The sequence below is a fragment of the Empidonax traillii genome, unplaced genomic scaffold (genome assembly GCF_003031625.1).
Source record: "Empidonax traillii isolate 1590-97213 ecotype Southwest subspecies unplaced genomic scaffold, ASM303162v1 scaffold56:size2478089, whole genome shotgun sequence".
In the NCBI taxonomy this organism is placed as follows: domain Eukaryota; kingdom Metazoa; phylum Chordata; class Aves; order Passeriformes; family Tyrannidae; genus Empidonax; species Empidonax traillii.
This window is the reverse complement of record NW_020955249.1, coordinates 1,458,012-1,485,592: the sequence shown is the minus strand read 5'-3', so window position 1 is coordinate 1,485,592 and position 27,581 is coordinate 1,458,012. Positions and strand designations below refer to the sequence as shown.

The 27,581-nt window shown below is 37.5% G+C and overlaps 1 protein-coding gene across 8 annotated transcripts in view; it reads left to right on the top strand.

The window, feature by feature from the left end:
• PCNX1 (pecanex 1) overlaps positions 1-27,581 on the top strand; it is an 87,353-nt gene that overhangs the window by 2,449 nt on the left and 57,323 nt on the right. For 7 of the 8 annotated variants that reach the window (XM_027879670.1, XM_027879662.1, XM_027879665.1 and 4 more), the window contains exons 2-6: positions 5,688-5,896; positions 11,954-12,059; positions 15,147-15,192; positions 16,035-16,124; positions 17,624-19,324. In XM_027879670.1, coding sequence (XP_027735471.1) covers positions 5,688-5,896; positions 11,954-12,059; positions 15,147-15,192; positions 16,035-16,124; positions 17,624-19,324 — 2,152 coding nt within the window. Of the gene's footprint in view, positions 1-5,687; positions 5,897-7,645; positions 7,703-11,953; positions 12,060-15,146; positions 15,193-16,034; positions 16,125-17,623; positions 19,325-27,581 lie in introns of those variants that run through there. The other variant, XM_027879668.1, reaches the window with a different exon arrangement.

The following is a 27,581-nucleotide window of genomic DNA, read 5'->3' as shown; positions in this document are numbered from 1 at the left end:
TAGTGTTGCTTTTACGCATTGAGGCAGCAATAACTGTAGTTATTCCTAAAGTGTTTTGTAGCAACAAAGACAAAAGTATCACCTAAGAACTTTGGTTGTAGCTGGCTCTCAAGGCTGAATGCATTTTACAGTGAGCTAATCACTTTTTTCAAATGTTATTTAACCCCCAGCAGGAATAGAACACTTTAGGATATGGTAATTTGGGTACACTTACTGCTTCAAGACTTGGTTTATTGCACCCAACATTACTAATCTTTGTTCTATGCATTCCTTCTATTGATCTGGTATTTTCAGAATGGAATCTGGTAATAATTGTGGTCAGCAAGTAATGCCATAAATCTGCGTTTTTCTTTGCGTGTGTATGCTAGCGCTGTTAGGGTTAATGGATTTAATGTGTGGCGGAAACCAACTTAAAAAATTATCGGTAGAATTCAGCTCATCTTTCCTCCTTGATCCCTCATCTGCTTTCTTGGCTTAAGCACGTGAAAGTGGAGGTTGTAACCTGTGTGAAGACAGCTGTATGCATAAATGTATCTGTATTACTGATCCGGATACTTTTCTTTTTCTCTTGTATTTACACACTTCTACCATCCTGTTGGAAGTGTGGTAAAAAGAAAATTGTAGATAATTGAAGAAGTGGATTGTAGAGTAGGAGAATTTTCTGCTTAAGTCTGTATTCTTGGAGCTGTGGTTTGGCAGCATGCATACAAAAATACTGCTTTCTAGACTAGTTAAATCTATCCTGTTTGCATATTTGTGTTCAGTAATAGACTCAACTGTGCTTGTTGATCTGCCTATCTGTTGTAAGAGCTGATCCCTGTTTTTACTGTAATCCAGAACTGGAATTGGGAGAAGAAAATATGCTTTCTATATGGGGAAGGTGTACAACTGCCTTGTAAAATATTGTGGTAGAGTTGAAAAAATACTCTAAATGCAGAGGCCGGTGTTATGCATCAGTATTGCAAGGGGGAGGGGAAAGAGAAGACTGCCAAAGTACTTCCCCTAGTCGGAATGCTGTTTCAGCCCCACCACGTGCGCAGGAGGGGGTGAAGTCTTGGCTCTGGTACTTGTGGAATTTTGCCAGTGATGGAAGAGGAGCCAGGACTGTACCTTGCTTGGGGTGATGGACTCATATGTACCTACAGAACTTGTCTGTCAAAGTCAAGCTCATTTAGACAACAAGTTCACTTAATTTCCTGAGTTGTGTACATGGTTATAGAAGTAGGTCACATAAATGTAGCTTCACGTGAAAGTTTTTTCCAGTGAGTGTCTGAAATATGTCCTTTTTCTTAAACTGAGGTTTTAAATAGTTGAGGTTGGATATGTGATAACGATCCCTGGAATCCCGTATTGCTCTAAGACACTTCTAGTTTCTTGGCTACTCAAGTTTCAGTTGTACGCTTTTGAGTTTTCGGTCAAAAACTAGGTAACTTGTAACTGAACTTGCTTCTTGATAACAATAGTTCTTAAGGGTTCTGACTGTTCATAAACAAAATTTGGGGCCAAAACTGTATCTGTTGTTTCTTGATTTCTCCTGTTCTCCAGTATGACTGTTTATATAAAATATCGGGCTCAAAATGCTTGAACTGGTAAGCCTTTTTACAAGATGCCTGTTACTTCTTAATGAACGCTTGATTGATATCATTTCTGTGTAAGGATTTGCAATCTGATTTGGGTTGGGAGACTGTCCTGTGAGTGTTCTCAACAGGTAACACCTACACATTTCTTTTTTGAAAAGAATCTGGAAGCTTCATTGCATCTGTGGGGTCTAGCTAAAGCTACATGTGATTGGGTAAGATCCATATAGTCTTTATTTCTTCATAAGTGTGTCGCACAGCCTGCGATCAGTGAAATTCCCTCTGGTTCCTGGCACTTACATGCTTAAAATGTTGCATCAAGATACAGTGACTTTTTGTAGTTCAAATGGGAATATTTTATGGTAGTGACTAGTGGACTGAGCTTTATTTTCTGCTCTAGGTTGGAGTTTAGGAGTGCTTAAAGCTTTTTCTACCTACTCTTTCAAGGTATCAAAAGATATGTTGTGATAAAACGGAGCTAACTTGACAACCAGCAGATTACAGAAGGGACAGTCCTACTCCTCAGCTGTGCCTTCCTGCTTCTTACTTTTGTGGATATGTATAGTGTGGATTTCATAAGTTGTCTCGAAAGGTGTAAATTTGGAAAGTAACCCTTGAGGGAAAGGTGGTAGAAGATCAGTGTCCTTCCTCTTCCCCCTCCATATCTGAGAGTACTGCTTAAATTCCCTTTAAGACTCAGGGAAATAATTTCAGCTAGGAGTTTATCTCAAGCTTGCGTTTGTTCAGCCATTAGACTACTGAAGTTTTCAACAGCATGTAATTAAAGCAGTCAGTTTTTGTATGGTCATGTTTAACTTTTTATATTCTACAAGAGCTTTAGTTGTGACTACTGATGTGGAATGTATGTTTTCTTTTGTTGCTAATGCAAGTGACTAGAGATGTGCAGTAAAATGGGGTGTTCTCTGATATGCTGTTGCAGCTGCGGACTTGTAGCCAACTGGTGTCTACTAATAAGCTCTAACCTGAGGTTTTTTTAGTCTGCTGTGCCCAATAAAAATGCTTTAGTACTTGTGGAAAGACCTGAAATAAAATCTAGCTGCAAATTTTAGGACCTAGATTTGTATTCCAGTTTTGAAGATGATATTGTACAGCTTGCTGGTGAGAGACCTGTCTCTCCTCAAATGTTGTAAAATGCTAACCATGGTTTAAAATGCTAATCTCACTTTAGCTCGCCTTGGCTTGTGGCTTGAAGACCCCAAATGGAAATTGAACTCTTCTAAGTTTGGCAAAGAAAAATAGAGAAGGCACCAGTGGTTTAGGTTAGGTTGCAGCAAGTCTTCCCTTTGAGGCTGGACTGCAGACAAATTACTGGTACCCTGGGTGACAGTGCTGTGACCCATGGCCTGAGACTTAGTGTGAAGTATGATCATACAACAGAGTCAGCTAGGCATGCTAAAATTTGTATTCCCACAGTATATGCCCTACCCAGACATAAGTAGCTACTAATGAGTATGAAGAATGAAAACTAGTGAGTTAACTTATTTTTAGCTTTCTGCAATCCTGTGAAAACGGGATGTGAGAAAAAAAAACCCCACCTTTTAATTCTTAACTGGGTTTGCTGCAAGTTACATGAGGTGTTTTGCCTTTTTTCCCCCCACTTGTTTCTTAAAGCTTTCCCTTGCAGAACAGGATGTGTGGATTTTGCTTTCCACAAGATAAATTGGATACACTGTGTGACATCACTGCTGACAAAATTTAAGAGTTCTCTAGACAGATAAGTACAGACATGTCTTTTATAGACTAATTCTGTTTTTGTTATCCAAACTGACTCTTCTGGTAATGGCTTCTATAGACTAGGTACTTGCAAGGAACAGGATAGTTGAAGTTGTGTGGGTGATTGGGCAGCAGACGTGCTTAGCAGGTACAGAAAGCTCATGAGTTTTGCTAGAGTTAACGGATTTGCCCTTGCCTGCAGGGAACTAATTGTATCTGAAGTTTTTGGAAGTGGAAACATGGCATTTCTTAAGGAAACCCTTGTAGCATTGCTGCAGGGGTTGTAAGGAGGCCTTAAGCATCATCTTGGATTCTCTTTGCTTACTGATGCCGTTTTTAAGTAGCTTTGTTTCCTCTTCCTCCTCCTGAGGTAGTGCTTGGGAAGTGATATGTGTAATATGGTGTTGTTCAGCTCAGCATGCAAAATCTAAGTTAGCATACCTGAGCTGAGTTTGCCTGGCCTACTTCAAATGTTGTATTAGGTGTTGACTTGTTTTGGGGGAAAAGGTAGGTTTAATTTGATCTCTTTAGCAAAAGAATCCTTATAAATAACCTGCCTCCTGATTGATTCCAGATTCAGTTATTTATATTTGTTTGGCTTTAGGAATGTTATATTGATTATTTGGCTTTGTTTACAGCCAGAAAGTGAGAGCAGCCAGATTAAGAATTGGTTTTGTTCTAAAGTCAGCAGTCAATACAATACTTAGAAATATTTATTCTTTTGTTCCCTTTATTAGTACAATATTTTGTGTTTGGAGATCTCTTTAAGCACTTTGATAAACTCATTGATTGTGTGGCAAGCACTCCCTGTACTTCTAGGACTAATAAGCTCTTGAATATGTGGAAATATTAATATTGTAATCAGATCTCTTTTAAATTACTAAAGCTAGTTTTATGTGCAGAATAGAGAGGGCTCTCTGTCTTATTCTCTAGTAATTTTCCCTTTCTCATTCTGCAAGATGTACATGAGGCTTTGATCACTATAAAGACTCTTCTCTTGTGATGGTCTGTATAGGGAGGGAGATTGGAAGTCTCCTTAGGCTTGGAGGTCTAAAAAGACTGTTCATTTGTTCTAATCATCTACTAAATAATTGTTCATACTGAATATCAGATGTTGGTTAATTCTGATTGTCATATATCTGTGTGTATATATATTTTTGAAGATATATCTCAAACTACACCATCAGTGGGAAGGATAGTGATGCAGTGAACACATGCTTTCGCTTCTGTAAAGGAAGTGGTCTATTTGTGGATGAATACTAAGAGTTAATATCTCATTTTGTTTAGTGACTGCCTAGTGAAATAGCAAAATTAAAAATATGGATAAAAGGTAAATTAGAAGGATGAAAGCCTTGAAGTGAAATCTGAAGTTTTAACTAGTACTCTGAACATTGCTTTTAAATAGCTGTTAGGCGGTACTTAATCGATGTCTTTTTCTGAAGGGATTGATCTGTAAAATCCCTATGTACCTCAGCAAAAGCTACATGAGAAGTCTTAACTCGGAATGGAATTTCAAAAGCTGAATTCAGGACTGAGGTTTTTTTATGTGGCTTCTGGCCACCTTTGACACACCTGAAAAATTCTCTTCAGAACATGAGTTGGCTGCCTTTTTCCATGGGCATGTAATGATCTAACACAAATAATCTTTGCAGCCTTTGGTCCTGCAGGTTATTGAGGACTGCTGCTCTATGTGTGAGTCACAAATGTAAACAACCTCTTTTTTTTTTTCTTTTCTTTTTTTTTTTTTTTATGCAACTAGGAAAAAGTTTGGCTTTTGTGACTGATCAGTATCTTGTCATGCAGGAGTAGCTGTTGGAAGCTGACAAGCGAAGACAAAACATCTCTGTTCGTTATCTAAGCAGATTTTCTCCCATCCGACCATGCTGTCAAACTTGCAACAGTTTTTCAAAAAAGGAAAACTGGTGCTGTGTACTGGCCCTGAAATAAGATCACATCCTGTGCTTGGTTTAGTTTCCAAGTTGCTTGAAATCTTCCCATCTCTTTTAATTCACAACAGCTAAGCAGAAATACTGTGTGCCACGCAAAAAGATCACGCTAGCACTGAGTTTCCTAGTCTAGGTCTTGTATTCCAATAGTCTGTGAAAAAAGAATGAGAGTTGAACTTGGTTCTCAGACTTCAGTGTCACAGGTTTATTTAGGATGCTGCTGTGGCGCTTTGGTATCTTGAAGTCGAGCTGTTCCTTTTTTCTGTGTTCCTAGACTTCTAACGTTCTTCACACAAAATCAGACTACATGGTGTAATTTTCAGTATGATCGGTGTTTTTTCCATGAAAGAAAGTGTCAGACTCTAGCTAGGGTATTCTTATGGATGTTTGACCTTGTGTTCATTAACTCTTTCTTACTTTTTTTTGAAAGGCTCTTCCTTCTTCCATGATGATAGTAGCTGTCTACTGCCCGGTGATAGCAGCTCTCTTTATCGTTTTGAAGATGGTGAATTACCGTTTGCACAGGGCACTGGATGAGGGAGAAATTGTGGAAAGGAATGCCAGTGAGCATATGGATAGAGGTGCAAAAACAGAACAAAGCAATGTTTCAGCCAAGAGGAAAGACAGCAATGGGCCCAGGTAAGGTGTCTGCTGATGTTTGTGTACTACTTCAAATAATAAACAGTCCTGCCTTCATCAGATGTGTCACTGGGATGGTGGTTGAGATGAACACTGAGAAATATGGATACAGACCTCTGTAGTTTTGAAAGACTGTTTTAAGTCTGGTCTTAAAAAGCAGACTGATTTATTTATTAGGTTTGAAATGATGTGTTCCTGTTAATTTCCTGATTCTTCTCCCAGAGGCATTCCAGAACAATATTGAATGTGCTGGAAGCACTGAAACAATAGCGTGGAAAATCTGTGCCGATTAGGTCACTAAATACTTCACACAGCTAGTACAAATAATCTTATTTCAGCAGTAGATGTAGTTCTAAAAATCTAGCTGTCAAAGACCACGTACTGCTTGCTAATCTTTTATCACTAGGAGGAGTGTCTGATTGGGTTTCAATTTTAGTTTTTAAAAAGCAGGAGTCAGATACAATGCTTGACTCTAACTATAGTCCTTCTTCAGAAGAACACTGTCCTATGAATTAGTAAATTCTGGAATTGCTTAGCTCAGTAATGAAGATAATGATTCTGAAGTACTGTCAATAGGAGGTGATTCCTTTCCACAGATCTCTGCTGTTGCTAGCGTAAAAAACCCCAGAGGTTTTCCTCCTCTGACCAGACTATTTGGAGAAAGAAGAGCAAAAGATGACTCATCAACAAGGCCAGCCTAACCAGTCTGATCAGACTGTGGATGTGTTACAAGCTTTATTATCAAAGCCTCTGCCTACCTCCAGATAACTGAGGCCATCTTCAAAGTTAAACTGTATGAAATAAATCGACCTTGAATTGTGAGCTTTTAAGGAAGACTTTTCTCTTGTCCGTGGGTTTCTGGTACTAGTAGCTGTGAATAGTTTTCAAAGTGAGGCAATTAGTAGACTGTCCTGACTCTTAAAAGGTTGTGTGTCTTACTAGTAAAAACCAAACCTGTAACTTCTAAATGGAGATATGTGAGCTGTGAGGAAATGTAGTTGAAAGAGCCTCTTGAGTCTGTTTATTAGGATGCTTAAAGAAAGGAAGTGTTAAACTCCTGCTCTTGAAAATGCTCAGCCTAGAAGCAAAAGGACTTTGTGTGTGCATATAGGGTAGCATCTTATGAGATAGGTCCTAGGTTCTTCTCTGTCTGCTCTCAGCTCAGGTATTGTTAGCAAAAACGATGTCTTAGATTCCTCTAAAGTTGATATACTGTAACTTGTTGTATCAATCTTTTATAACCTGCCCCTTTTTCCATGTTGTGTTTGGCAACAGAATCTGCTGATTTAAATTGTGACTGTTTAGAGCTCCATATACCTTATTAAAACTGTGCTGAGCTACTTTGGCAGACTGTTTCCCTAATTGTATATTAATGCTTACTCTGCTTAATAAAATTCATTGAAGTAAACAGTGGTCTGTTCTGTTTCAATGCAGCATTGCTAATGCATGTTTTAGGTGTGATCTTTAGGTGTTTTGTCTCTGAGTGGTTTTTGGTGGGTTTGGGTTTTTTTTCCACAAAGCTTTTGCTTCCAGAACAGTAGCCCAAACTTGGCAAGGGAATTTCTACTAGAGTTATGAATTACTTTTGGATGTTTCAGTTCTGTTTTGTCTAGGGAGCAGTTGACATGGGACAAGTTACTACATTATAAGCATTGTGAGCTCAGAAGTAGAGGTTAGTTTGATGCTGTGTGTCCTGCTTGCCAACTAAAGTTTCATTAACTTTTATATGATCCTTGTTCCCACTTTCAGGTCTCTTAACTAGAACTGGGAACAAGGTCAATGCAGAAATTACGGAGTTACTTTTTGGTAAGTGGGATGTACAGTATATACTAATCTTTGCCTGGAAGCTTACAAGAACTCTGGGGTAACATTCAAACTAGTAGATGGGATGTAGAGTGAGTGTTTAGTATTGAGCTGTAACCTTCTTAAGTTTAAATTGGAACACTAATAAAAAAACAAACCTGTCTGGGAAGAGAGTGTGTATGTAGGGTTTTCTTTTTAAACTCTAGTCTCTTTGCAGAAGGTGGATATAGGGGAGATCTAAGCAGACATACTGTCTTTAGTATTTACATAATCAGAATATTTGTTTTGATAGTTTAGGCTACAGCATGTGATACCAAATAAATATGTATATAGTATAGTTTGCAAAGCCATCCTAGAGCTTTTGCCCTGCCATGCACACATTCCCTGAGACCACATAATAGTATTTTTGAAGGATTAAGCAATAGTCTGGTTTCTGTTCCAAAGTCATGTTTGGGATTCTGTTAGCTTCTCAGAACTGCTGTTCTTTCTTTCTGAAGATGTTTATCTGTGAAGTGGTGCTTTCACATATCTTGACAACTTATGTGCTGTCATCTGTAGGTTTACTCGAACTCCTCATTTATCTTCAGTTCACACTGGTTTGTGAACAGGATCGAACTAAAGGCTTTTAATCTTTCCGTGAAACTTTGGCATGTTTAAGCAAAGAACAACTTAGTGTTCCTTTAGAAATGCCTTGTTTATTTTTTTTGCTGTACTCTTTATAAAGCTGAAATTCTCTAGATGTTTTTGAAAGAAACTAGTTTTAATTTAGAGATGGGAATATGAGTTCCCTTCTTCTATAGCTTCTAGTGCATTTGCTGTTTTCATGCTTCAGGTGTTAGTAATGCTTCTATGAGGTTTCATGAAAGCAAGTAGCGAGGATACAGGCTCCTGGTTTCATAGAAAAGGTGGAAAAAGCAGTGCAAGCATAATCTTTGTTGGGTATCAGTGGACCCACATAGATACTTTAAAACATTTCAATCAGTCTTGACTTTTGGGTATATGATTATGGCGTCTCTTTTGTATCAGTGACAACTGTGGTTCAAAGTACCATCAAGTGTTAATCTGATGACACTGCTGTTCCTGATCTCCATTAGCATGGAGGAACTGTAATCGAGATGCTACATGAGTTTCACATGTACTTCTAGACACAACTGGAGAATGTTGTGTCTTTGAGACATATACAGTCTACTTAAACACATGAGCAAGAGAAATAAAATTTAAAAAATGTTATCTCAAGAACTCTTGCCCTGCCTTTGCTGTTTATTCATGCAGTTTTCTGTGGCTGGCAGACTGTTTTTGAGTTTAGAGTCGGTTTGCATTTTTGACTAGTGATTCAAACTTGAAAGAAAACTTTTTTTAATACTTCAAACTATTGTGACCTAGCATTTGCAGTACATGCTCTGGTCCTTTTGTGTTTTGAGAGCAGCCTCCTAACTGGTTATCCTGCTATTTGAGTTGGAAATTAAGGACAGAAGAAGGTGTTCAAAAGAAAGTAATAAAATTCTTCATCTGCTTTGTCCAGAAGTCAAAATTGCTTATTCCAAATTCTCTTTCAGAGTTCTGGTCTGAATATCAAATTCCTTCAGTCAGTCAGCCTAAGTAAGATTTTAAGCTCTTGAATTCATGTAGACTTACACTCTCTTCAGATGTCTGGTTAGTCTCTGACATGCTAATGTAATATACCTGCAGATAGCAATTTTATTTAGGAGAGTTACTAATAACTAGAAATACTAGTTATAAGTTGCTTTATGTGATCTTCGAATGCCTCTTGCACGGCAGTCTCTATTGCCGGTAGCTGGACATAATTTTTTAAGTCTTCTCAATTTGGGTGGTAACTTCACTGCAGATATTTTGCTTGCAAGCTGAGAAGTGTAGCACTTGCTTTAAGGTATGAGGTCGGCAAACTGTAAGAAACTGATTGTAGAACTTCATAGCAGACAGGAATGGCCACAGTGGTAGCATCAAATAGCTCCTAAAGGACTTTGTGCTGTTATAGTCCAGATACTTAGGCATTCAATGGTTAGTCCTAGGAATATGTATTACCTGCTTTTTCCTTTGGACGTTATTCTTTGTTGTTTGTTACTAGCTTTTGTTAACCCATTATCTTGTGTGTGTCACAGAAAGTAGAAGCTGTGAGTAGAGTGACAGTGTTGGATTGTGGTGTTGCTTATGTTGGTATCTGTTGGTTCAGTTTTAGACAAAACTGCTTCCTTCTTCTGCCCTGGCTAACCACCCAGTTCTGTGCATGAGAGCTTATTTGCAATGGCTTATTTTTCTGCTTCATAGGATATACTTTAATAACACACAGTGTTCTCAATGAATTATTCAAGCAGGAAAGGGATTTCGTCTTTTTGTGAAAGGCATTCTTTGTTATATCTTCTGTTGTCGTTGTAAGGTATGTTGAACTTAAACACTGAGAATTTTTCAGTTTAGTCTTTAATTTCATGTTATGTCCTTATGTATTCTTAAAATATTTACCTAAGGAATACTTTGGCTAAAGCTGGTGGTAATTATCGGAGCTGAATTCTGTATCTCGTTTTATTTATTTTCCTTACCTGCCCTAGCGTAATTGATAATATCAGGTCAGAGAGGACTCTATAGACAGCCATCACTAAGAGCATGCCCATGTCTCATTGCTGAGCTGTACCAAAATGGTGGCTTTTCACTTCTTTATTTTACTGGAGTTAGACCGTAGTTGTTCTGCTAACTAATAGCTGGTTGTCTTTTAAGTTAACTTATTTTTACTGAAGTAATAAATTCCTAACTTCAAGCTGTCTGTTTTGTAATCTCTTTGAAGTAGGAAGATTCATGGGCTTCTTACATGATCTAGAATGATTCCCAAGGTTGTACCTTTTTGCTTCTCTGAGATAACAACAGCTTGAAATGTCATGCTGCAGAATGAATCATGTCTCAGGTTCTTTAGTCTACAGTTTGTTTATAATATCCTAGATTTATGGCTGTATATTACAGAAGTGATTAGAATTGTAGAATATGCTGAGTTTGAAGGGACCCATGAGGATCATGGAGTCAACTCCTGTCCCTTTGTAGGACACCCCATTAGGTGTTGGTCTTATTGCACGAGACTTTCCTGTAAGACTAGCTGTCTATTAAGTAAGCCCTGCAGTGCTTCTGTCCTTTTCTGTCCCCTTCTCCAGAGGGGCTTCGTCTTTAGTTTCTTCGGTCCAGCCAGAGAAGTATTGTGCGTATGTACTTTCTCCAGCAAAATTTTGGAGTGGACTTGCCACAGGTCAGAATCATCGATTGTTTGGAGGCAGTTGTTTATCTTTGGGATGAAGCAGAGAGGGTCAGTGTCAAATTACTCTGCAGTTACTTACGTTCAGAAGTTTCCTGTATCAAGATATTTGAAGAGACCTGCAGTGGGAGAGGAAAAAGGATGCCTCAATTTCTCCCTCTTTGCAGTCAACAAATGGTGCTAAGTTGTATTCCTCTGTTCTGGTCCTCAGTTTACTTCACACCTCATTGTCTTAGTGGATAGATCCAACTTGCTTTTGTTTCATATGGTATCTGTCTTTCACAAGCTGAATTATGTTGAATTACAATTTGGTGATGTTGATCTAGAAAAAACTTTCAAACCAGTAGCTATTAATCCTGAAAGTGTGAAATCACTAGGATGTAATGATACATATGTTGTACTTGGAAATATATCTTGATAGGGCCTGGGGAAAGTTATTTTTGGGTAGAAAGATGTAGTTTGCATTCCTGGGAGAGATACCATGTCCCTGTATGTCTCTGCGTGTCCAATAACTTTGACTGACAGTGTGTGGCTTTCTTGATTAACCATCCTTGCGTTTGCTCCTAGATTCAGTCTAAGGAAAAGACCAGAGTCCTTTTCCATGGTCTTTGAAAGAGCTCTATGTAGTACATTTTCTATTGATGGATTTCTGGGTATTATAGTTGGACAGATGATCCAAAAGTTACGTGTGTGTATGTATAGACAGAGATAATTCAGTACGTCAGCATTGCAGAATGCCTCATAGCTCCTAAGTCTTCACAGTTTGTGTTGGCTGGTGACAGTGGATTTAGGGCAGCAGCTTCTATGACAGTACGTAGGGTGCTCCAGTTCTGGCTGAGCTTCCTGTGTCAAATGGGCAGTATCCATCTCAGATACTGGGATATATTGGACCTCCTGATATTTGAAGAGGGAAAAATTGGTTTGAATTTGCCTTCAGGGTAGAAAAACTTGGGTTTAACTGGTAGGCTAATGTTATTTTTTTTCTTTTATGTTTCTCTTAGTGATCCTGGTGGAGGGATTGAGATGTCAGAGTTCATACGAGAAGCAACTCCCCCTGTTGGCTGTAGTTCACGCAATTCTTATGCTGGGATAGATCCAAACAACCAGGTAAGAATTAAAACTACTGCATTATTGCTTTAGTACTGCTGGCTTTGCCATCTGTAGAGTAACTTTTCTTACTATTTAACATTTTTTTAATTTGTATTAGATTAAACCACTTACCTTTCTGTATTGAGCTGCTATATTAGGACAGCACTGCACTCTCCCAGCAGTGTTGGTCTTTCTCATCCTGTTTTGTATTTACTTTATAAATGTCTGGATTTTGTAAGGGAACCTACTGTCTCATGAGAGAACAGTAGCTGTTAGCTTTCTTCTGATTTATTAAATCAGAATGACTCAGAGCATGGTTGGATAAGGGCCCACAACCCACTGTGGTGGGATTCCCTGGTCATTTTTGCATCCATGAGCTCAAGCTGTATCTTCATCCTCATCTTCTAACTTAATTTTCCTCATTAATTTGTTTGGTCTTCAATTAGAAGCTTACTTGGTACATTTAAGTGCTGTATTTGAGGCGGCTTCTGTTGTCTTAGAACATATCCATGGCTGATTATGTCTTGCAATTGTAAATGACTTTGAGAAAGTTATGATGCCTGACAGTTCAGACACTGCAGTCAAAAATGTTAATTTGCTCAAGTACAAAGCAAGATAAGACTAAAACAGTTTATTTTTGGATGACCTCTTCTAAATCTTCACTGTTTTGACACTTCAGTGGGGTGGGAAGAAAGCATTAAACAGGGACTCCCGCAAGATGGAAGTGCTGAAGAATGTGGCTTTATTACATTTTAATGCAGCTTTATTATACTCTAGTTGCCTTGTAGTTTCACTGGGGAAGTTGTTCTGTTTCCTCATTATGTCTACCAGCTTTATACATTCAACTTCCATAGCGTTGGATGTGTTCCTTCTTTTTGTCTTATGATGTATTACTGGTCATGGCATCTTTTACCAACCCTTCATGAGGACAAGAAGATTGACTGGCTATACTGTACAGTTTCGTTGACAGTGAGCAATGCAGCGTCATATTAAAGATACAGAAGCTATTTTTGAATGACATGGAAATCCTTGGTGTGGTATTACAATATCGTGTTCTTCTAATTAGCTCTCTGAGCAGTCAGGAGATAACAAGGTGTGGTGGTATGCTAATGTTGGTGTTTCATCTGAATAATGCTCCGTTATGCAGCATAGATACTCTAAGAGATTTTTCTCCTTTGAAGCAAGGAGGCATTAGGTAGTGTTCAAAGGAATGGGAAACAGTGGTCCATGTAGGAAGATAAAAACATGATCCCCAGACTAGTTCTTTGACTGGTCTTTGGAAAACAAACTATTTCAAACGTATTATAACAGCTGTAATGTTAAAGCATCTGAACAAGTTCAAGCTACTGTGAAAGAAAGTATAGTGTTAAAATGTGTTTGTCCTAATAAATTAGTATTCTCTAGTCCCTTGCGATTGAATTTGTAGCATCAAAAGGGAACACGAACAGTTAGCATTTGAGTTCTGTTTAATTTTTCGTATGAACTAGCTTTCCTGTGCTGATGCATTTGCATTCAGCTGCAACATTCAGCAGGGCATATTACTGAATGGGAAAAAGACATTGAAACATGACAGAACGACTAACTAAAAGTGTGTGTGACAATGTAGTGAAGAAAATGCATTAAGCAAGCTCTTAGCTGCTTTTTTGCATTATACATAACAAAGCCATTGTTCCTCTGTGATATGGCTGCACAGTCTTCAGATTACCTGAAATTGCTGTGTTTACAGAAAAGAATAAGTAGAATTATGCCTTTGCCCCAGAGTCATTTGAATTAGTTATTTTTGAAAAACAGCATCCCAATAAGTATGTATGTATATCTATCTGTCTATATATATCTGAAAGTCAAATGGCCATCATTTTTATGTATCTTGGGTTCAGATTTTGCTTCTAAGTGCTTTTCTGTATTTCTGAGTAGTTTAATTATTTGGCACATGCATTTTTTGTGCTGTTTGCAGCTCTTTGAAGATGGTCTTAAAAATATTATTGAAGGAAAAGACTAAATTCTCTTTAGCATCTCTACAAAATAACCTACTGTGGATTATAGGATGTATGTAGAAAGGTAGATTGCAAACCTAAATGGCTAGCTCTTTTTCGTATGAGGAGGTACATGCCTGCTGGTTTGCCATTGAATGTGAAAACTAATCTGGAAAAGTATGTATCTCTTCACATGGAAGCAGTTTCTGGATTAAGCTTGGTGTTCACTGTGTTGAACAGGTAAGTTCTATACTAAGATAGTGTTTTCTGTAAGCATTAGGTAGTGTCCAGAGGAGGGCAACCAACATGGTGTAGGGCCTGGAGGGGAAACCGTGAGGAGCAGCTGGGGTCACTTGATCTGTTCAGCCTGTAGAAGAGGAGACTGAGGGGAGATCTCATTGCAGTTACAACTTCCTCATGAAGCGAAGAGGAGGGGCAGGCACTGATCTCTTCTCTGTGGTGACCAGGGACAGGAACCAGGGAAATGGCCTGAAGTTGTGTCAGGGAGGTTTAGGTTGGATATTCGAAAAAGGTTCTCCCTCCAGAGGGTGGTTGGGCACTGGAACAGGCTTCTTAGGGCAGTAGTCACAGGACCAAGCCTGACAGAGTTTGAGACATTTGGACTACACTCTCAGGTACATGGTTTGACTTGGGGATGGCCCTATGCAGAGCTAAGGTTTGGACTGTATGATCCTTGTGGGTCCCTTCCAACTTAGCATATTCTGTGATTTCACACAACCGTGATCACTGCATTAAACATTCAGATTTGCAATAGCAGTTATCAGTGTGCCACTGCACCGGTACTTTGTTGCCACATTAAGTATTTTCAAGAAAAATTCCTAGATTAAAAACTGTTTGTCAAATCAACATAGTAAAATCTCTTAAGAACACTGGCTGAGAGACAGAATAATCCTGTCATGTAGTTGGATGCATAATTACATGCCTTGTCATCATCTGTTTGCAGTGGAAACATATTGAGTCAGAATTTTATAGCACCGTGCTATTGGATGCTTTTGTGCCTTTAAAAATCTCTCCTAGGTGTATAGACAAATGCATGCTTTGAAATAATAGGAAACAACAGTTGGTTATTTTCTGAAAATTTACAACTTTTTACGTAATTCCCTGTTTGTAGGTTGGATCTGGGTTATCTCGTCTGGGAACAGCAGCAACCATCAAAGGTGAGATTTTTAGCTACTTCTTAAATTACCATGCAGAAGCACTTCAAATCACTGCTGTTTACTATGTTGTTTCTAAATACTGTCTACCTTATCTTCAAAACTTGGTGAGATAAGTGCAGCATTTACTAGTTGGGAGAAGTCTTCCTTGGACTTGCCAATTATGTGACTAAAACATGAGGAGAGGATATTATGGAGTCCATGTTCTGTTTCCTGTGCCATGACACGTTTTTCCTTTGCTTGTAAATGCAGAGCTAAGGGTTTGATTTGACTGGACTTTTCCCTAGCATTTTTCAAGTCACTGCAACCAACCACCCTTCTGGTATTGTATTTCAATGACTTAATTATTTCTGGTTGCTTTGCATCTAGCAAAACTATTGTCCAGGACAGCCCTTGTAAACTCCTCTAGATGAAAAGATAAATTATTTGTAGTATGCAAAAGTATGATCTTGTAAATTTGTCCAGCCAGTAATAAGACAAAATTGAATGTGAATTTTTGTCACCTTCCTGATTATTTTTTCCTTACTTTTTTGATCATTACAAGTATTTTCTTACGGTCTACCCTTCTTTTTTTATGGGCAACCATACAAAAAGAAATACTCAAATATATACATCTTTAAGAAAAACAATCTCTATTTCCATTGGGTTCTGTGGAAGATAAATGAAATAGAGTAGATACTATTTGTCTCTAAAATATAAATCTTGTGTTGGTTGTAATGATTATTTACCTTCAAATGAAGAAATAAAAGCAACACTCTTTCATGACAATTGAGAAATCTGCAGTGTATGTAAACGTATGTGTTAATACTTTGAGCACTAGTACTCTTATTTCTTAAAATTCGCAGGTGATACTGACACTGCCAAGACCTCTGATGATATCAGTTTGAGTCTTGGCCAGAGTTCTAGCCTATGTAAAGAAGGGAGTGAAGAACAAGGTAAAATTTCTTCTTCTCCATGTTAAACATGGTATTTTGTTACCAGGGACCCTTTAGTTAATATGCTAAATAAATTCATGCAGTTTGGTGATAAGACTCTAAGAAAAGGTATCTTGAAGTTCTCTGTTTCCTTTCTTAATTACTCAAGTTTCTCGGAAGCATAGTTTAAATGCTTTCAGCTTTATTCTGTGTTTCTTGTTCTGACATCTTCCAGCAGGTAATAAATATGTATTGTCACCTTATTGCTGAAAGATAGCTAGTTTACGTGTCTTTAGGCAGTATCCCTCATACTGCAAGTGACCTGCGATTCTGGGACTTCATTGTAGACTGCTTTGCTTTCCAGTACAGACAAATGTATTTTTTTTAAATCCGGAAGGCTTTTCTATGAAGTAAATAATCCTATGCAGAGTTCTGTATTTCTGGAACTATAGACCGCTTCTAAGATGCAAGTTATCAGAGCTTTGTGTTTCCTTTTTTTAAATTTTTTTTCCTCCTAGTATGTAAGGAAATTGCTAACTTGTGTTGTGAAACAAAACTGGACAACTGAAGATCTCATTTGTCTTTTATCTTCATTGTCAGGAAAAGCCTGTTTAAAAAAGGCATAGTTTAAATAGAGCATAAAGCTGCAGGGAATTCTTTTGTTTGCTGATTTTAAAGTACCTGGTGATTAGCAGGAAATTAACTCTGGGAATACTATGGTTCATTTTTGCCAGTCTAATCCATGCCAGTCTAATCTAATGGACGATTAGACTGGCATGGATGATTCAGTTAGTACTGTGTGCTTGAGTGCAGAAAGTATGTTTGAAATAAAGCATCACAGGTGGCCATGCTGTTGTAATAGGGAACAAGGTTCTACTACTTTCAGCTAAGTAATATAACTGTTCTGAAGTTTCTTAAGTTGCACATGTTCAAATACGCTCTACAAAAATTTAGCAATCATAGAAACTTAACTTGGCCTCTAGATCTTCTATTTTTAGTGCCAATACCAAAAGGGAAAGTAGCCTGACTTTCAGTGCTGCCTGCAGGTGGACACTTTTACATGAGACTGCTTGTGATAAGTAACAGGAACAATTGTTGTAATCAAAAACTAACAGCAAATCCTCATGATTTGCTTGAAAGTCACCAGTTTTAGAGGTAGTCAAACTCAGTAACTTCATAGGGAGTTTTTTTATAGTACCAATAGGCCTGTGCAACATAAAGTCTGAGACACATAAGCAGTAGAGGAGGTTGGGGACTTGTCAGAAATGCATTGGTTTTTATTAGTTGCTAAGGTTAAGCTACTATTTATGATTTCTTTTTTTTAATTGAAAAAAACCCTGTCAGGTTTGCCCAGGTGTTAGGAAATAATTCTAAATGGTAGTGTGATGCATTCATAGTATACTTGCAAATGGATTAGTCAGTTCATTTACTTTGTCCGATGTAAGCAAGCAGTTTTAAAGCAGATTGTGTAACTTAAATGAACATTCTACATGAATATTTTTAAATATGTACTTAAACAGATCTGGCAGCTGATCGGAAGCTTTTTCGTCTGGTGTCGAACGACTCGTTTGTCTCCATCCAACCTTCATTGTCCTCTGGACAGGATTTGCCAAGGGACAACAGTGACAAAGTGTGCCTCTCGAACAACCAGCTTGTGGACCAGTCTAAAACCAGTGCATGTGACACAGAAGTAGCTTCGCTTGTAACTCTGCATTCTCACTCGTATAGGAAGGATCATAGACCACGAGGTGTACCGAGGACTTCTAGCTCTGCTGTTGCTTTTCCAGATGCTTCACTAAATGACTTCCCTCTCTATCAGCAAAAACGAGGACTAGATCCTGTCAGTGAATTAGAAGCTTCCAAGCCCCCTTCTGGATCCAGAGAGTCTTTGGGTGAGAACTCTTGCATTTCAGGAGTTTTTCAATTAGATGACATTCTGAAAAGTAGCAGCCCTCAACCATTGACTAAGAGTGGGAAGAGCAAATCCTTGAAAGCAGACAAAAGTATGGACAGTCTGAGAAGCCTGAGTACTAGAAGCAGTGGTTCAACAGAAAGCTACTGCAGTGGGACTGATCGTGACACTAACAGTACCATCAGTAGCTATAAAAGTGAACATACTAGCTCAACGCATATAGAAAGCGTGTTGTCAGAGCACGAGGAGGAGTCTCCTAGAGAAGAGAAAAAGGGTGGTAAGAAAAAAGACTGTGGTGTTGACTCAGAGGATGACAGTAGTTCTACTACGGATAAAAGGACTAGTAGCGAAAGGACTGCTGTTGAAGTGAGCGCTATTGGTGGTGTTCAAGAGGTAAAGGGTTCTAATGCATCTGACGAGATGCACAACCAGAAAGGTCTTGGTGCCTCTGCTTCGGAAGAGGCCAATAAGAACCCACATGCCAATGAATTGACTATACAAACTGACAGGCCGCTTGGGAAGGCTGCTGAACAAAGAGATGAGCAGAGTGAGAAACTAGTTGTGTTAGTAGATTCAAGAGCTTCTAAAGAAACAAGTGGAAAACAAAAAGAAGGAGATGTTCGACCAAAATCTTCTAGTTTAATACATCGAACAGCCTCTACCCACAAGTCCAGCCGGAGAAGGACAGGAAAAAAGCGGGCTAGTAGTTTTGATTCAAGTCGGCACAGGGAATACGTTTCCTTCCGAGGTGTATCTGGTACTAAACCTCACAGTGCTGTGTTTTGTCACGATGAGGACTCCAGTGATCAAAGTGACTTGAGCAGGACATCAAGTATGCAGTCAGCTCACCAGTTCAGCAGTGATAGCTCTTCCAGCACCACCTCCCATTCATGCCAGTCTCCTGAGGGAAAGTACAGTGCTCTAAAGACCAAATACGTTTCTAAAGAACGTGGGGGCACAGACCTTGAAAATGCTCACAAAACCCACGTAAGCTCTGAAGGAATTAGCAAGAAAAGATCTACACGACGGACTTCTAGCACAAACAGTGCCAAGAATCGTGCCAGAGTGTTAAGTCTGGACAGTGGTACTGTAGCTTGTTTAAATGACCCAAATAGTTTAATGGCACCAGGTAACATAAAACAGTTAACCACTTCAAAATCTGATTTGGAAGCCAAAGAAGGAGAGGTGCTAGATGAGCTATCTCTGTTGGGAAGGGCTTCACACTTAGAGTCAGTCACTCGTTCTAGGAATAGCTTACCAAACCAGGCTACATTTCCTGAAGGGGAAGAGCAAGAATCAGCAAGTGGAGGTAAGTAAATGACCTACCAGAAGTACCTTGTAATAGTTTGTTAATGAGTCTGGTATCTGTGATTTAAGTTAAAACTATACTCACGTATCCTCCTGATTCTTTGTTCCTGCCCAGTAAAACTGAGAAAACATTTCCTTCATAATCTCTTGGAAGATACATAGAAATAGGAGTTGAACCCAAACAACTGTCAGGAAATATATAGGCAGAGGTGTTATGGTTTTGGTACCAGACATCTTTGTTAATTAGAGCTGTGTCTTAAAACTACTGTTTGTGATCAAATCCAGACTTGCTCCGTTGTACTGAGAAGTACAAACCACTGCTGCCTCTGACATGGCTTGAGGTGGTATCAAAAAATAAAACCAATCCCAAACCCTTACCATGCTGCCCTGAATTGTGCATTCTTATAGTGGTCTGGTTACAAAGCTGAATTCTCTTAGGGGTTTGATTTTGCTTAGCCTTGCCATTGCTGGCTAGACAGTGTTTGCTTTTGGTTTGTTTTGTTTTTTTGGTTTTTTTGTTTTCATTATGTGAACACTGTAACGTTCCAGTGTTTGAGAGGAGTGTAGTTTCCTCTTTCCCTAACTATTGCTTTGCTTGGTGTAATGTGAATATGAAGCTTACCTGTAGTAGCTGTTATTATTATGGATTAAGAGTGGCATTTAAAAAAAAAATTTTTTTTTTTTTTAATCACTTGTTATGACGTTTCAGTGTATTTTCTTGATTAGCTATATTGACTGCCTTAACTGAGAAGACTTCTTGTGTCATGTAAGATAAGTGGCTTTAAAATACATTTTCAGGACAGTATGGGATTGCTAAGATTACCTCAGTCTGACTTTTGGGATTGTTGGAGGGCAACAGCTACCACATAATCTGGGTCCTTATAGCTAAGCACGCAAATGCTTGATAACATTTTATTTTAGATTGACATCAATGTTTTTAAGAAATCATAGCAAATTTACTGTTCTTGTTATATAGACTGCCGGAACAAAATCTCTCATTTTAAAAGGAGAGGCTGACAGTGAGATAAGATATGACCAATAGTGGGGTTTTCTTTTGGTTTTGTTTTGGGGTTTTATGTGTGGTTTGGGTTTTTTGGGTCTTTTGTTTTTTGGTGGTTGGGGTTTTTTTTTATGTGTATGTGTTCCCCAACATTGACCCAAGAACTATAAAAATAAGTACAGTTAATTTTTGGGGAGGAAAAAAAATATACCACGCTAAAGTTCAGCTGTGTATTGGTTACTGATCAAATCTGAATAGTTTACAGTTAGTTCAGATCTATTTAGATGCTTTCACTTTACCAATAGATACAGGGTTTTGTTTGTTTGTTTGTTTTTGTTTTTTTTTTTAATTTCTTTCTGCTGTTTCTAGTAACAGTAGGTTTAACGAAAGAGTCCAGGTTGCTCTTCTAGTACTAACTCTGCAAGCCAAACACTTAACACTTATTTTTCTTATACCTTATTAAAGTGTCAACTCTTCTTTGTCTACTGAGAGTAATTTGACTAATAAAAAATCTGTGTATGTATTTACCATTTTGACTCTACGCTTTCCTTAGCATAGAGTTTTTTCTGTTATTACTGTTAAAATTGTAAAGTTCTTTCCTTATATGCCAAGGAGGATTATTATACCTTACTTTACGGAACATGTCATACTTTATATGTGCTTACTACTTGTCAGTAGCGTGAAAGAATTAATTAACTGATGCTGTATATTGTGAAATATTTTGATTGCTCTTTTAAAAAATGAAATGGTGGGGAAGACAAGCCTTAACACATTTCAAAGCAATGTTAAAGATGCATATCTGTACCAGTTTAAGCAGGAAAGGCTTGCTGTCATTCTTCCTGGTCTAATTGCTTTCCCCTTTAAAATTTTACATGGTGGTAATTTTGAAGTTGTTAGTATTTTAAGTAAGTGGCAAGCACCCAGGTGTTACTTGCCCATGGGTTGCAGGCAGTCTTTAAGAAGCAATCTGGATTCAGATTCTGCAGATTTGGTCACTACACATCAGTGGTTACTAACACTTGCGGTATATTATGTTTCTTATTACCAAGACAAGAGGAAGTATTTCCTTTATGACTGTAAGAAATTAATGTCATTCTGCCTTTTTTTTTTTTTTGAAGAAGAACAAAATTGACATACTTTTCTTCACCATTATTTAAATATTTGTGCAGTCTTGTCTAGCATTAAGCCAGTAATTACATTGAATTTATGTGTTCATGATCAGTCTGAATAATTCCTTCATGTTGTCCTTCTCTACTGGTTTTTCTTTTGAGTGTGTTTTGTTGGGTTTCCCCCTTCAAATTTATAGCTTATATTACAGGTTTTGTAACACCTGTCTGCATCTTGAACTGTGGCTTTCTTCTTCAGGCTTGCCTGTGAATAATAGTAATGAGAGAAAATGCTATAACTTTTTAGAATTGAAGTGTTTTATAGCCAGTATTTTTCACTATTGAATTGTCTTCACCTGTAGGAGGTTTCTTAACATACATGTATAATATAAATACATAACATATTTGTATATATGTAGAGCAATTATTTGAGAAAATTAAGAAGTTATTTTATTTACTTGTAGCTGGTGAATTATAGAATAAACTTGGTTCAGATTTATAGGATTAGGGGATATTGGTTGGATGTGATTTACAGAAGTAATCTGGTCCAACCTCCTGCTGAAAGGATTATTTTATAATTTTATATAAATATTTTTAATTGTCTGTGATTGCTTATGATAACTTACTGAAACAAATAATTAACAAATGCACTCTGGATAACCAAAAGACTGATATTAATACCACCTTCTGTTTTTCAGTCAACAGCTTTCATTCCTATTTTTTAAATTTGACTTTAATCAGTAATCAGAACTTAATTTTATATTTCAGTCCTTAGGGAGTAAACTAAACAGTATATTCTTACTTGTTTGTGTGATGGCTAAGGTGTGTTTCATAATGGAGATAGCCTTTACTAATCTTCTGCTAAGAAGGATGCTATACGAACTCGTACGTATTTCACTTCTGCAGATACAACTTAGCAGTTCCATTTCTATATTGTTATGTCAGGAAATGCTGAATGACTCACTGAGATAGTGTGTGCATTTGAATAGAAATTGCAATTCTTTAAAATGCAGAGAAACGGTATCTGAAAATACTGAAGTTAAAAATATGTGGTGAATGTATAACAAAAATGGAAGATACCTTACAATAATTGTTATCCTTGTTAGCTACTCAGACTCTAAAAGTAGCTAGTGAATTGATGAGTCATGAAGTTGCTTACAGGCCTGAAAGTTTTCCTAGGTATCTAGTGATATTTTGGAAATACCACCTTTGCGCTGTCCTGTGCCTGGTTTGTGTGAGATGTGTGCTATTTCTGGGTTGCTGTTTGTAATGGTTTAAAGAAACAACATAACACTGTGACACAGTCACCTTTTGTAAAACTTGAGCTGACCTGAAGTTAAGTGTTCTCCCCAGTTCTATATCAGCTGTCAAAGATGCTCCCTTTAAGTTGGTACTCTGTTTTACAGCTTGCTGTAATTTAAGGTTTATTAAAGTTCTTGAGATGCTTACATACCCTTTTGTAAATAAAGCTGCATGTAATGTAATGCATTTTTCCTCCTGTACATTGCATAGCAATATTGAAGTAACAGCTCATATTGTTCTTCTGCATGTTTTGTGGTCTGCATTACATCTCTACCGGCAGACAAAATAAAGTTTGTTAGTTTGGGTTAGTTTAGCATTTTTTATGGCGTATGGAAATCTGTTCATCTTCTCAGTCTGTGTGTATTTGTACATATATGCTTAGTGTATCTGCCTGTAATTGCACACTATCCTTTCCAAAATTAAAAGTGCAATTCAGTTCTCTGCTATTCAACCAATGGTCATGTCAGCTGTTGCTAATAGATTGCTTTTTTTGCTCCTACGCTTATGTTGCAGGTGGTCTACAGTTATGACTTATTTTGCCTGTGTTGTAGAGCTGTTCCATGCTTCTGATGACTTTAGTTTGATACATTTTCTGTGGGTAGAATTAATATAGTTACAGAAGATGGAGCTTCTGCTCTGTTTTCTGTGAGTCTTCCAGTTCACAGTCGAACTGCTAAACCAGTTTTGCATGAGAAATCGGAGTTTAGGAATGAAACTGAAATATGTATAAAGTTACTTGTATTGCTTATGTGTATGTTAGCTATCTCTATTCATGTGTTCAGCAGGACCACTTCTGTAACTGGATCCAGTTAAGCAGGTCTTTTCTATATGAGGTTCTTTATTGGGACCAAAAGATTGTATTCCCTTGCTTGATTTTTTTAGCTATTAACTGGCAGTGTCATAATGTCCCTGGATTTTTGTTTCAACATGACCAATATCTGACTTGGAAAACAATATGTTTTACTGTCACAGCTTTTGTGTGTAAAAGTTGGGTTTCACAGAATTACCTATGGTCTTGGATATCTCGTTATCTCAAGAGGTGAGATTGTTGCTATTCAACACTTAAAGATGTAGACAGTGTTAGGAATGATGTATGAGGCTACAGTGGAGTTTTGCAGGTTTGGAATTCAACAATAAAATAACACTTGGAATTAATCTTGCTTCTACTAATTGTTAATCACTCCCTAGTAAAGCAAACTTTTAGTATGTTTTGTGGGGACTCTCTCTTGTCTGTTTTGTCCCCTTTCTGGTATTTATGGATAATATATATAGGCTTTCATTAGATGCCTTTTACTTGATTTGGGAAGCGTGATTCAATTGTTAACATGTGCTGTTCATAAATTTGCTAAGTATTCATCTCAAGCAGGAGTTGAATAGGAATTCTTGATATTAGGTAAGAATGAAACTCCATCTACTAACCTAGGTTTGTAGGCCACTTTTTTCATGCTCCTTTTTAGATGTACCTGGGTTTACTGCTATGCGTACAGCCAAGAAGGTTTTATGAACTGGGATGGAAGATGTCAAGTTGTTGTCAAATGGTGCTATGCGATGTAACTCCAGGATGTATCAAAGTTGGCTACTGATTAACCTTTGGTGTTATAGTTAAGGCATACTTGCAATGCAAGTATGACTTTCTGTATATGATGCACTAATATAGTATGCCACATATGCTGGAAGAGCTGCGTTCTGAAGGTTTACAGCATCTTTTCCTTAAGGTGAATAAATCTAAATCCAAAGTCAGAATTAACTTTCATAAAGATTAATGTAGACTATGAACGTTTGTCTGCTACTTAAGCATGATACTAGCTATTGATACCCAAATCCCAGAATGTAGAGACTGTATTGGGCAGGGGATCAAATGAGGTATAGCTTTAGTTCTTTGACCTGAAGTCAATTAATGTATTAGATTCAAGAGATCTGTGTGCCTGCTTTTTAAAAGCATAATAATTTGAGTGGGAAGTACAGTGGAGTAGAATAACTAAGACTCCTAGTTTTATCTTTGGCATTAGTATAAAAATGTGACTATCAAACTGGTCTATAAAAATATTTGGTTCAGAATTCAAACCAGATGATTTTATTGTCCTGCTTGTTTCCTCCTTGACAGTGTTTTGCTTTTCAGATTGTTGTAGCGGTTTTTCTGATATAATTGTAAATATTTCTCCAGGCTATTCTCAGACTTGGTTTTCTTCTGTTTTATTTTTTCCACATAAATTCAACCACAACACTGAAGTCTTGGGCTTTGCTTTCCTTCCCAAATTGTGTGTTGTTTTCTTCTGCCCTATTTTCTAGCAAAAGTTTATATCTTAGAGATGTCCCTCTGTTCTTTATTGTTTCTTCCTTGCTGCCCACATCTCTGTTCTTCAGAAATATTCATTAGTGATATTTTTCATTAGACATTCATAGTACATTATAATACTCTAAGCCAATACTTTGATGTTTCATCCGCGAAGTCTAAGAAATCCTGCAATTGTAGGTTTTATTATAGTGCATAATGATAATGTGATTAACAACTGCGTAGTGAAGATAAAGACTTCACAGATTGCTTTCTACTTGGGTGTCTTACAAGTATGGTTTTTAAAATAGTGGTAGGGCACATGAAAATAAACTAGGAATGCCTCAGCCATGAGGTGAGTGGTTGTGTTAACCCCTCAACGCATGCGAAGGTTGTCTTTTCTCGGGTTTTGAACACAAATGAGATGTTGTGCCGTATTAAGTATCTTCAAAATTTCATCTGTTTGGTTTGGCGAAGTATGTTCTGTTTCAGAAGATAGATTTCCTTGCTTATGTGAGTGCATGAGCTATAAACTATTAATTTCAGCTCTTGCTGAGAATATGTAGGCTTAGTAATTAAAGTGACTGAAAATAGTTAGATCACAATTTTCCATTTGGGAGAGAAATGGGCATGTCCAGACACTGCTTGGTTCCACGTACACCTCTAACCATGCTTAACCTGACTAATGTTCAAAACCATTTAGGCATCAAGTGATGCGGGGAAAGAGTGTTTTTTGGAGGCTTTTTTGCTTGTTTTTCTTCTTTCCTAAGAAGTGTGAGGGACATGGTTTCCATTGTAGTATTTTGGTTTAGGGTTGTTGTTGTTTTTTCTTGCTTTCCAGTTAGACTGATGTTTGCAGTTTTTATTTGGAAAACGTTGTAGTTTTCCACATGGATACTTCACTGCTGTATTACCTCCATGCTGTATCTTTCCGGGAATCTTCTTGTGAAGAATTTATCTGTGTTTCAGAATTTATGTAAGGCACTGGGTTCAGCATTTTTGTGTAACAAAGTGAAATGGACTAGTTGATGCCATAAAATTTGTAAGTTCTTCTTTTTCATATTTTGCTTCTTCAGCTTTCATCTTCTAAGTTTTGGTTAGAAGCAGTGGTATATAGGTGCAGGGAAATGTTGCAAATGTTTTGGCTTGTTTTTATAAATGTTCCCATTTGAAAGAAAATATTTGTACTTTGTTTCTTAAAGCTAGTTACATTATACAGGAGTTATATAGTTGTAGTGTAAAATTATGAGTTTTCACCTCTGTTGAAAATTCTGAGGAAGTACAGAGGTTTAAGTCAGAAACTTTAGTATCATTCCAAGTGGCTGATGACAAAACTATCCTCATGAATTTTTAATAAGTAACTGATAATTTGGCTTTTTTCAAAAAAAGTCAGAAGTATTAATTTTATAGTGCAACTTGCATGCCAGTACATATTCGTTAACAAATACAGAAGTGAAATTATTTCCTCTTTGAAATTAGATATATTATAGTTGGGAATAGGCATGTGACGCTTAAGTTTGCTCCAAAGTTGTTAGGTCTCCACCTCTTATTTTATTGATCTGTGATATGTAGGTTTGTATTTCAAACTCATGCACTTTGAACTTCAAACCTGATCTGCAAACTTGATTTTTCCGTTCTTGAGAACACGTAATGTTGGGGACTCGCATTCATGTGACAACATGCAGAGGAAATGTATACTTAAATTTTGACATGAATTAAGTGTGATGTTTCAGCACGGAAGTGTAGAATAAGACAAAAATAGAGCACATTTTAACAAACACACTGTAAGCTGAAAAGCTTGTCTTCCTCTACTGATATAATTAAAGTAAGCAGGAACCTTAAAACTATAACCTATGTTATTTCTTCCTATTACATCTAGATTTTGTGTATGAGTGTAGATGTTGGATGTTACCTTCCCGGAGACTAAAGAAAGTTGTTCTAAGTAGCAGTATTGGACAAGTGTGTGTATTGGATTGTAAATGTTAAAGGAAGCTTATTTATTTTAAAACAGAGCAATTTCCTTCATGATTAAGCTGCTCTCAGATAATGCTAGAGGGTAATTTAGGAAATTTATTGTACTTTCTACTAGTGAACTCACAAGCAGTTGCACTGTTCCTTCTTATTAAAGGCAAGTAGGAACACAAATAATACAAATTAACATGGGTAACTTTCCGTACTGGTATATATTTTTTTAATTGTGTGTCTTCTTTAAAACGATATTAAAAAACCCCACAACACCAAGAAGTTCTCCACAAAAACAATCAATCAAAGCCCACCCAACAAACAAAACAAAACCACAACCAAACCCAAATTTTGCTTGATTTGGCTTTCCACACCTCAAGCTAATCATCTCCACTCAGCTAGTTTTGTTTGTTTGTTTGTTTGTTTTTCTTCACTTTCTTAGTCATGGTTTCAACATGTAGCTTCTTGATGTTGCATAATGTTAGCAGACTTGGAGGTTGTGTGGAGTGCCCCTGGTGGTGCAGTGGCTAAACCGCAGCGCTGTCAACGCTGAGACCCGGGTTCGATTCCCGGTCAGGGCCACTCCCCGGGCAGATGGAGCTCGTTAGCCCTGTAA